The sequence below is a fragment of the Stegodyphus dumicola genome, chromosome 5, assembly GCF_044657685.1.
Source record: "Stegodyphus dumicola isolate Sdum_Otavi_A_Nest chromosome 5, ASM4465768v1".
Classification (NCBI taxonomy): domain Eukaryota; kingdom Metazoa; phylum Arthropoda; class Arachnida; order Araneae; family Eresidae; genus Stegodyphus; species Stegodyphus dumicola.
In genome coordinates, this window is record NC_140772.1 from 35734009 (window position 1) to 35746081 (window position 12073).

Genomic DNA, 12073 nt, shown 5'->3' on the forward strand with positions numbered 1-12073 from the left:
GTTTTCTATAATCATTCAATTTCTCTATCCATGGCAACTTTGCATACCTTTCTAACAAGTTGTTATATTTTTAACCACTGTATTTTAATTCCTGTTGACTATCAGTACATAATTCACTTGTTTCACAAGTGAAAATATTTATTTTATACGCAAATCTACGTAAAATAGCATTAAAGCTTCAGTTATGCGGAGCTCCCCGTCGATTGCTTGTTTTAGATTGAATGAAATTAACCTTAATGTTACTGTTAATTAGCTTGTTATTAATTTAATTATACATTTCTAATTAATTATATGTTCAGATATTTCCAAGTATATTACTCAAACTTTTGCATCCCAATTTTTAATTTTTGATTAAAAAATAAACTTTTATTTATTGAGAGGCCTGATTGATTATATTAATTTGCAGTATTGTTTATCTATAGAAAGGAATTATAATTCCTTTCTTCTAGATAAACTTTAGAAAAAAACTTCTTAGCATAATAATATAAATTTATTTACAATTTATACGTCAGTGTTCCAAATGCACAGTAATGTTGTTATAATAGATTTCATGCTAAGCTTTTTTAAAATTTAACTAAATTTAATTTCTGCAAACATTTACATGATTATTTTAATTAACAGAAAATATTTTTAGCACACTTAAAAATGCTTTGATATGGAATAATTTTTCGCACGCTAGTGAACTCTATTAAATTTTCCAGTCTAGTTCAGACATCTTGACTATTATTGATGTAATTTATTAAAAATATAATTTGTATGCTTTATAACTATTTAATTTATGATATTATTATAATAAATGAAAGATGTTTATAATGCTTATATGTATGTTTACCAATACCTGTTATTTTCTTTGTTAGCTCTCGCATTTATTGCTGTTATTCAAGTAATTAGCCTGCTTGTTAGATATTTTTTACTTGTTCTTGTGATATGTAATTCTATTTCTTTATTTTTATTTTCCTCTTGGCTACAATTGGCTTCGAAAAGTTAGTATTTTTATTTCCCCCTGTAGGCAGTAGGGGGAAAAAATTTTTATTGGCGCAGTTGGACTATAGCTCGACCTGGGGGGGATTTTCATTAGCGCAGTTGGAGTACATCCCATGTTTGATATGCATGCTTTTCGAGATGTAAACATCCCAGCTCTAAATGTTTTTATGATTCCTTGATCCATTCTTTGGGTTAAAGTGGATATTTGTCGAAGGAATAAGACTTTTTGTTATGTTTGTTTTTTTTGTTTTGGATGTTATGTTGTATGGGGCTTCAGTACCGAATCCGATCGAGTCAGTACCGGATTACCAGGAATTAGGAGACTTTTAAAGCTGGGGTTTGTTTTTCTAAATAATATTTCACTTTTTTTTAATGAATGAACTTTCATACCAGTCATTAAAGAGGACTATCGCAACGCGACTGGTGCTTTTTTTTTTTTTTTCACCGTACCGCGCATAACTGAAATTCTTGCCTGGACAAATGGAGACAATTAAGGAAACGCGCATACACAAAAATGCGTTCCGCATGTATGAGTTCGACAAGGGTTTACTGTGCCTTCATATCTTTGAAAAACTGATATTTAAGATATTCTGTACATTGGGTACATCGCCGTGTTAATGTAACAAAAACCATTTCTTTCGGCTTTTTCAGGGTATATTTTAAAAATAAAAATTGCTTTGAATAAGCTCTGAATTTCAACCACGATTGTTGAACAACTAAAGTAGCACTAAAGCTGCTAGTTGCACACATTTATCTTATAAGCGTTTCTAAATGATCGTTCTTTTGAAATATTTGGACTAGAATTTTAAAATACAAGAGCAATCAATGGCAGAATATTGGTAGTTTATACAGGTTTCAGCTTTTGGTGAAGAGGCTGCTGCTTGGGTTTTTCATGACTTTTTTCACTCGTAAGGTATCATGTTCTTGGTTGTAATAAATTCTTTTCTCTATAAATATAAATATTTGTAATAAATTCTTTGCTGAGCTAATCAGCCAACCATTGACCAGCCAACCTCATTGCAAAAATTTCAGGTATTATCTCTGTAGAGACATAAGCATTTTTTTTTTTTTTTTTTTTTTTTTTTTTTTTTGGAAACAGGAGAAATGAAAATTTAGCAAACGCCTTCACCGGGAATCGAACCGCGGACCTTTCAATTACGCGCTGAGTGTGCAGACCACTACACCACGTAGGCTCGCTAAGAAGGCGGGAGAAAATACCTTATAACTCAATAAAAATCTATCAATGGCCAAATAGTTAAAGCCGTAAAATGCTGATAGTTTGTTTCAATTTCAATTCTGTGCAACTCAGGGAACTGGTTACATATTTTTTTTTTTTTTTTTTTGTTTTGTTTTTGTTTGTGGGGGGGGGGGGTCATGTTTAACGTAAATTTATAGACAGTTTTCCGCGACAGCATGTCTTTTCATAGGCAGATTGCCTTTGGATAGTTTGTCATAATTAATTAATTACCTACTTCCAGAAGAAAGGAGATAAAAATTTATGTAGATAATAAACAGTGATAAGCAGCACTTTATGAAACATTTTTTGGGAATATATCCGTATATATAATTAGCACGAATATTTCCCAATGTTTAAACTTTCTGAGTAAATTTATGTTGATAAGCTCGTATAAGCTTGTTGTACATGATATAAAACAGCTGACGTCATAAGAAATTCAATCCTAAACGAAAGAATATAACGTCCGCAATGTAAACCTATAGTATTTTTAAATGTCTTTCATAACCTTACTTAAACCTATAGTATTTTTAAATGTCTTTCCTAAACTTAATTAAACTAATTTCTTTTTCTTTGGTACTATTCCGTTTTGAGGGCCGTAAAAAATCGCCAAACTATTGTTGATGCTAGTGCTGCCAAAAATAATTGCGGCAACCCTAACGCAAGAAAGGAAGTATAATACGAAATAACTATCTAAAGATTATTGTTTTAATTTATATGAAAGTTTAATTTCATATTATACTTTTTTATTATTATAATTTATATAAAAAAGGCTAAACATAACTGAATGGAAGCATAAGAGTAAATAAATATTTCAGGTTATTATTATAATTTATATAAGAAAAGGCTAAACATAACTGAATGGATTCCTGCATCGCTATTTCGCTACGAGTTATCGCTAAAGCATAATTTCATCTCGTTGGTTGTTCAAACATAATTTTCTATAATGAATGATGCCTTTTCTTTGAAAAAATTATATTGCAGACTTTTCGTCATGGGCAATTCCCGAATTGTTAAATCCATGGGATATCAAAACAGGAATTAAAAATTAAACTAAAATTTCAATGGCGTCTTAAGAAATATAGAACTATCTAAAGTTAAGCAATTTGAAATCAGCGCGTACGCTAGATTTGGTGCGCTGTTAAATGGGCGCGTTTGCTAGATTTGGCGCTTTTGTGCATATATTTTCGCTGCAATTTTTTACGGTCCTCAAAACGGAGTAGTACCATTTCTTTTATTCTATGCTTATTTTCAATACACTGACTCCTAGCTTTTTTTTTTTTTTTTTTTTTTGAATTATGTGTGTGATTACACAGCATAATTGTACATGAGGATAAATTTATAAAAACTGAAACATGTTATTTAAAATTCTTTTATTTTTTATTAAAAAACTGTCATCAAAACATTATTTTCAAAAGATATTACAAACATACAAAAGTTTCTCCTATCATTTGAAATTACAAAGCAATAAAAATGAATTTAAATAAATAAATACTTGTATACTAATATAAAAACACAGAAGTTTTATAAAATGTAAAAAAACATTCGTAAGAAACATCTTCCTATACTGTCTCTCTCTCTTAAAAAAAATAGCTGTTAAATGAGACGAAATGATTGCAGAATAAAAGGACAATACTGACTGAGGCAATAATAATTATCACGGATAAACAGAAATTAAGCATAAAAAAGTAATTGCGCAGTTTGCAAAGGTAAACAATAACAGTTGCAGGCATGCCAAATGAAATGAAATCAAACATCTCACCTCAACAGCATAGATGTAAGGCACTTGTAAAAAGTTCTCGGTATAATTTATGCATTATCAAAAGCAAAAAAAAGTTGTGTTAGTGAAACAGTTGTGTTAGTGTGTTTAATTTAAACATGCCTGCCTTAAAAAACTAGTTTTAGTTTTGAATATCAGCGAGTCATTAAAATCGCTGATGACCAAGCTTTGATAATTTTTATATTTTGAAAGAGACAGTAGGAAAATATTTTTCACAATTCCTGAACAAAATAAAGCTTTCCCATTCGACGAATACCCAAATAAGCCACAAACACATCCTTCGTACTATATACAAAATACTCTTATATGTAATGTATTCAATGTAATAAAACGCCAACTGTTTGTCCATCTGAGTCTCATTATCAGTTATGATTATATGTTAATGGAATATCACGATACATTATAGCACAAATTATAGTTAAATATGTCTTTTTTAATCATACCAATGCTATATGGTAACAAAAGTTTTCTATCAAAAAGCATAAAAATATTATTAATAATTTCGTTTAATATAAACAACTCAGTCTTTAATACTGTTTGATAAGCAATGCACAGATATAAGTCCGATAATTCGGCATTCAGTGACTTGAACACTTGTTTATCTGGCAACGCGTATATTCGATACGAGTGTTGCTATCTGAGAAGGCTACGAGCATGTCGTTCGGGAAAAAAATGGAAGCGTTTGGCATTTACTTCGGAAGAAGCAAGATTATTTTTTAACATCATGTACTAAAATTGTGTGGAAGAAAGCAAAATTATTGATACCCTTAAATGATCAATCAATTTTAAACTGCTGAACTTAATCCAAGTCAGAATACGAACACGTCTGCAGCTTTCTGAAGATGAAATTCATATTGCTGGTGTCCAAAGAATGAATAATAAGGTATTATTCAATAAGCTTTACATTGCAGAAGCGGTTAAAATTCCATAATCGGAGTGAACGCCAAGCTTGGCGAGAGTTTTTTATTTGGCGCGATTTTAATTTGGTTGTGGTTTCCGGCTGTATGTTTTCATGTGGCAAACCTAGAGCTTTATTTCGGTAACTGTAAGAGCGCGAATTTAGTGTAGCCAGATTTTTTTTTAAATTTAATTTTGAAATACTGTGTTTGTTTTTAAAAGTTTTACTGTTTAATATTATTGTTATATATATGTTTAATATTATGTTTATATAAATATTTGCAGAAGGTTAAGTTGTTGTTGGTGGGCCGAATGTTGGATTTCATATGACATGAAGTTTAGAATTTATGAATAATTTCATTTAATTTTATTTAATAGTTAATTTTTTTTTTAGTTTTGTTTCTTGCATGTGGCAATTGAAAGATGTGGAACATTTAAAGCATTGAACGAAAGTTGTTTAGTGTGTTGAATTCCACGACGATAGTAACTTGAATATTTTAGTTAGTTTATGATGCTGAATACGCATAATTTGCTATTCTGTTTACGTTTAAAACTGACTTCGCAGTGCTCTGATCTGATAAGCGTATACATTTATTTACTCAATAATTATTTACAAGAATTGTTCATTCTACTATTTTATGATGAATTACATATATATAGGACTATGCTTTTACTTGTAAAGCTGTTGGACTTTGTTTTACTCATCTAGTATTTTATCATCTCATTTTACTATTCTGTTTACGTAAAATAACGGCGTTTCACTACTGCAAAACTTAAAAGTTACTATACAGTTTACGTTTAAAAATCACATTTTAGTACTTTCATTTAGTGCGCCTAAGAAATTCGCCAAATTTTAAAGGCCAAAATAGTTTGGCGCCAATTTACCCCGCTTATGGAATTTAGCCGCAGAAGTATTAAATACATATGTGAAATTTACATAGCATAATTAGTATAAAGTAGTTGAGAAAGAAATAACTTTCATACCGTCCTAAATGCTATTTAAAGAAGGCAGTGGGTATTCGAATCCTAAAACGTTTTTATACATTAGCGCAAGAGTAGATTCGAAAATATTAGCTGGTTAAAATGGATAAAATTACGCATATTCTAAAGTTTACTTTCTAGCATATTTTAATTCATTTAATGCTTTCGTTGAATTACTCTATACAGAACTTCATTTAAAGTTTTGCTTCTTACAATCGGTTCAATCACGTTTAGAAAATAGTTTTGGGCTTCGTTATTTTTGGATTATTGCTAAATACAATAACCTAATATCATCGATAGATCAGCAATACTAAAGTTTAGAACTTTCCGTAATACAGAACTTTTACTTTCGTTTTAAGTTAAACGAAAATATTACGTTGCATGATTTGGAATTTGGCAAGTCACGTGGATGATGAATGCACTAAGGCAAAAACTAGTGGAATGTAGTATGGTAGTGTAGCATTGTATAAAGTAGTAAATTAGAGTAGTAAGTTAGCAGTAAAGTACAGAAAGTATGCTGTTGATGTTTTTATTATCAAACGAGAGCGATTTTAAAAAACAATACTATGTTGTTTACACTGACAGCGTAATGCTTTTTGCTATGGAAAAGGAATGTAAAATTTATATTTTCTACAAGCCGTAAAGGTAATATAAATAAAATAACTTTTCTTACATAGTAAAGAAATTTATTAAATTTAAAAAAATTAATAATTAAGCGTAGTTAACACTTGTTCTGTAGTTTTCAGTGCGTCTTACGGAAAATATATTATAACTAGGTCATTTTGTTGTGATAAGAAACACAAGTATTTATTTTGCATCATAACAGGCATCATCAAACATTTAAAAAACATACATGCATCTGAGTCAGCCCATACCGTTTCAAAATAATTGCAACATATATTCCTCCAAAGTTTTAGCATAGCCATGGATTGTTATGTCTATAAATGATTATAGCTATAAATCTAAAGCTTGATTTTTTTTAAATTTAAATTTTGAGAATCTTCTTTCTAGACCGTTTCGAGAAATTTCGGAATGTTCTTCGGCATGCTTGTTTGAAAGTATGCTTAGTCAAATGGATCATTTCCCTAAGGTCACATGTAGTGCGCATGCTCGACTGAGCAGCCAGAAATCAAAACTTAGAAGGAAACAATTTGGCAAAACTGTGCAGTTCTCTGAAATTTAAAACTTTTAGTTAGTACAATCATTTGTTTTGATATTTTAAAACATGCTTTAAAATGTTTCTTATGAGCTGCAGAGTACATATTCCGTATCAACTCGTATCTCTTCTTTCTGTCAGTTTGGATCCATACATTGACGGCTATTATTGTTGTACATATTCTTCCAAAAATTTAAACCTTTTTGACTATGAATTTAAAAGTCTTCACTTTTATTAGACTTTTGACTCCTCTGTCAGAAAGAAGATGTAATGTTAAGCATATGCAATGATTTGCGACATAAGGATGCTTCTGCGAAATTCTTCTGTTTTACACTTCAATAAATTATATGAAATACTTAAAATTCTATTAAAAAACAAGCTTTTATTAAATAATTTTGATTTTTTAAACTATTAAACCATACTGTTTATATGGCTTATTTTAGTTAACATGTTATTTTTAAGTTAATTCTTCTCTGTACAGTTTTTTATCCGTCTGCTGTCACCAGAATGCAAATGAGTTTAATCATCAAAGATTTGTAAAAAATATTGTGGCAGCCAGCCAGTAAAGCTGTTCAAGCTGAAACGCCCACCTAGTCAGCTTGTATATTTCGTGAGAGACACTTTGTATTTGTAAGTGTGTGTAGGGAAGAAATTCCTATCAACTGGAGCCGAGTTATTAGTAGTTGAAAGCTTGGTTACATATTGTGCTTATTTAAATATCTGAGTTACAGGAACCCACAAATAGTTATATTTGTTAATCATTAATTGCTTCTTAAGACACTATTTGTTAATCATTAATTGCTTCTTAAGAAAAGACGTCACATTATAAGTCTTTTGTTTAAGTTTTATGCCTTAACTGTATTACTGAAGTTAAGTTACATTTCTGTTTAGTGAGGAAATGGAAATTCTTCAGAGCAAGGTAAGTAATCTCAGAGTAAGAGTAACCCCAGAGTAAGATTAAACTCATGCAAATAGGTTACTTATTAAGCTTAGTCTTACAGGTTAATGAAAGTCTTCTGGATAATTTAAATTTGACTAATATATTCCAGGCATGCTGTATTATCAACTTTCGCCAGTTTCAAAACACTTAATAAAACGCTCTTGTTCTTTGCAAATGTCTTGTTACTTAAAATTATTTCCATTTTAACAGTTCGAAACTGACTAATATGCAACTACTGTGAAAATTTCAGTTACTTTTCGTATTAAGACAGTGTAGTAAATATTGTCATAGAACATTCATACAGTTGTGTCATACAGTTGGCGCTTTTTTACATTCTTCAGAACAACCGTCAATTGTGTAATAGCTGCCACGATTCGGGCTGAGTTGATTGATGAACAACAAAATGGTACATAAAACATAAAAAATGTGTAAAATTAACATTTAAATAGGACACATGATTACATAAAACTGAAAAATGACAAAAATCCTAACAAGTGGTTGTGAAAGGCCTGCTTCCATTGATACAAAAATATCACGAACATGAGAAATTCCTTCACCTGATACGAAGTCCATAGACGATATTTATTTCATTCACATTAGCTAGCTATAACTGTAACCATGATATAAAAGAGAAATCATTATTCTCTTTACTTCAAAATATCACTCACAATGCTGCTATATTATTGAATACTTTCGGAGATAGATCTTATAGAATAGTTGATAAGATATGTGTAAAATACCATTGAGGAGAACGTTACTTGGATTTGTATTTAAAAGTTTAATAAAATATTTTTTGGCACTGTACATTAGGAATTTTAAATTATTAGTCTATTACTCAATAAATAACGTGTTAAGTTAAAAAAGAAGAAGCATTACGTGTTTTAAATTCATGCACTGTAGGTATAGAAAAACACTGAATATTAGTGCGTACATAAACATATTGTCAACTATGAATTTGAATTTCCACTTTGAAGCATTTTAATTCGAAAAGTAAAATGCACATGGAATTTCAAATCAAGCGCCCAAATAAGCAAACGCTGTCCTGTTTTTTAAATAAATGTATATTTAGAACATACTTAAATCAATCTATAGAAAACTAACTTTAATAGAAAGTAACTGAATCCATAACTTTATAATTCTTAAAGCTATAGAATTTAAAACATCAACCATTCGTCCTCAATAGACTTTACAAGATCAACATTCCGTATCTTTCTTGGCACACCAGTTTCTAAAAGACAAATTGTGGAATTCAGAGTGAAATAGTTTTCTACGCATTCAATGGCATTTTTAAAGTGAATAAAACGATAAATATGAAAACTTCATTTTCCTATGTAATAAACTAGAAGACGAGAAATTAGAACCATTTCTAACGAAAGCCTCAGAAACTTACAATACTTACAATTGATACTTAAATTATACTTACAATTGATACTTAAATTATACTTACAATTGACACTTACAATTGATACTTAATAAACTTACAATTGATAGACATTCTTTTAATTTAAAAAATACACAAAACTATTTTTAATCGAAATACTTCTTCTACTGTCAATTGTATACCAGCTCTTCATACATAAAGAATAAAAGCTTAATGAGATGCAGACTATTTCATTTTTAACTCCACAATGAAATTTTTTAGTGCGTAAACTTAGTGCATGAAAATATATAAAAATTCAAAATTACTAAATTTATGTATAAATAGGAACGATATAGCGATCTCGGCAAGCTCAAGAAAGTACTTTTTTCCCAGTTAATACAATACAAAAACTTTAAACTTTCAAGATGAGATTTTTAACAAACTTATTATCTTTAAAAATTCACGATAATAACGTAATTGAAATTGCAGAGTCGTTTTAATGATCAGAATGATTAATTTCAAAATTCTGAATTTTGCTATTTAAAAATGTGCATAAACAGTTATGTTTGCTAAATATAAATATAAGGGAAAACAATTATTTTGGGTAATCACCAAGTTGTGAAAATAATTTTGCTTAAACCAAATTATGGGAAAAAGCATTATTTTTAAATGCAAAACGTGTGAAAACAGCAATCACATTGAAGGAACTTGCTTCATATTTAACAAAGAATATTTAAAGCTTCTTTTTAAAACTAATATAAAACACAGTGATTGTTAAAATTAAAAAATATATATATATATCACATTCGTTTGAAAAGAATGAATGCATTTATAGAAAAACTGTTGAATATATTTTTTCAAAAAATATACTTCGGAATTAAAACCACACTCAAAAACAGATTTTATCAAATACGGTTTTTTTTTTTTGACAAAAACTTTTTGATTGTTTTCATTTCAAATTGATATCCTTTTTGTGATATTTCATAGAAAAATGCTCTTTTAAATTTTACTTGCAGATAGCATAATCAAAAGCCAGGTTCATAAATTGGCCATTTGCATAAACATGTCCCTTGTAATGCCAAGTTATGCAAATAAATATTACCAGAGCTAACCCAATAAATATAACCTGAAAGGCCAATCTAACAACCTTTTTTTTTAATCAAGTACAAGTATAGATTAATAGCCAGCGAGATCGCATCCAAAATTCATCAACTCTTTACATCGGTCGGCAACTTATTGATTCAATCTCTAGAGTAAGCGTGATTGGAGTAAGGTCCAGAATAGATAGAAGAAGCAGAAGAGGCTCCTTTCCTCCTCCTTCTCTTATGTAGGATGCAGACGACAAGCAGCATGACGGCCATCATTAGAAGAACTCCGGCCACAGCGATACCAGCTGCGAATTTTTTCGTTGACACGCAAAAGTCGTCAGACATCGAGCTGGGGTTGGATTCCAGTGGCAGTTCTATATTAAGTAAATGAAAGGGGCCAATTAATATGTATTTTTCTCCGAAATATTATACTGTAGAACAGTAAACTGATAATATTTTTAAATTTGGGATAATCTTTGGAATATGGTAACATGTAGTTTGGCGACATTTTGGTAAGGCGATAAAGGTTACTAGCTAGGACTTTAGCAGTGTACATGGATAAAGTCAAGAGCGTGCGCAATGCCATTTTTGTGCAATTCTGGGATGTTTTTTTTAAGTGAAAATAGGTCGACGTGTACATGGATGATACCGTGTAAGTGCAATTCTTAAAAACGCGGCAAGCAGTGGGCGATTCTGCACTTTGTCCCAATTTCGCACCTAATCTTCGTCATGATTAAGTACTTTTGTTCCATAAAAGTTCTAGCATAAGCATAATTCGGCTAGCAGATTTTTGAGAAAAAATGTTGAGTTAAAAAAAAAAAAAAAAAAAAAAAAAAAAAAAAGTGCCTTCACTTCGTGAAAACAAAATGGCGTCCAAACAAAAACTACCAGGTTGCTGTAGCAGGGTTGGTCGCCAAATTTTCGCCAAAAAATCGCCAAGTTACTGTAATCCAAAGATTAACCTAAATTTGATTTCAAAATAAGACAATGAAAATAATTTTGAAAGCTGAATCATACATCACTTTCACCGAATGCCTAGCTTACAGCAATAATTTTTTTAAATCTCCATTTAGTGCGATTTTTAAGATATCAAGAATAGTTTAATGTATTTTTGACTACAGAAATAAACTTACAAAGTTATTAAGACCCACTGGTTAAGCTATTCAACACTAACAGCGTAGGCCTAATTTCGGTAGAATCGTCGAATTTTCACCCCATGTGCAAAAGGCAGTTTTCTCCTAGATTTCCGAATAGATATGACAATAGAACAGCGATTCTCAATCGGTGGTATGCAAGAGAAAAATAGCTTGTACTCAAAGTATTTTTACCTACTAAATTCAAAAATATAGCGAAGGAAAAGAACAACTGATAGTTCCCTAAAATCGAACTGACGATTTCAAAAATAGTGCACTTCGTAACTTTCGGCTGACCCGAAAAATAAAATAATTTAAAGGCATTTTCAAATAAGGCTACTAAATTTTTATTGCCTTTTTGCATAACCTATTTGTGTAAACAAAGATTTTCTTCCGTGTTGTATTTGAAAAATAAATACAGAACAAAGTTAAAAGTGGATCTTAATTTAGGGTTAAAACTAAGTGAAATAAGACCAGACGGTCATAAAGAAATTGAACTCTCGTAAACAGTCCGAAATTT

The 12073-nt window shown here is 30.2% G+C and overlaps 1 protein-coding gene across 1 annotated transcript in view; it reads right to left on the reverse strand.

Moving 5' to 3' along the window:
• Positions 1–3572: 3572 nt before the first annotated feature.
• The window catches only part of LOC118186622 (cuticlin-3-like), a 217709-nt gene continuing 209208 nt past the window's right edge, over positions 3573–12073 (reverse strand). The window contains exon 10 of the mRNA XM_035356726.2: positions 3573–10794. Within this exon, the coding sequence (XP_035212617.2) occupies positions 10574–10794 (221 nt within the window). The 3' untranslated portion in view covers positions 3573–10573. The remainder of the gene's footprint in view (positions 10795–12073) is intronic.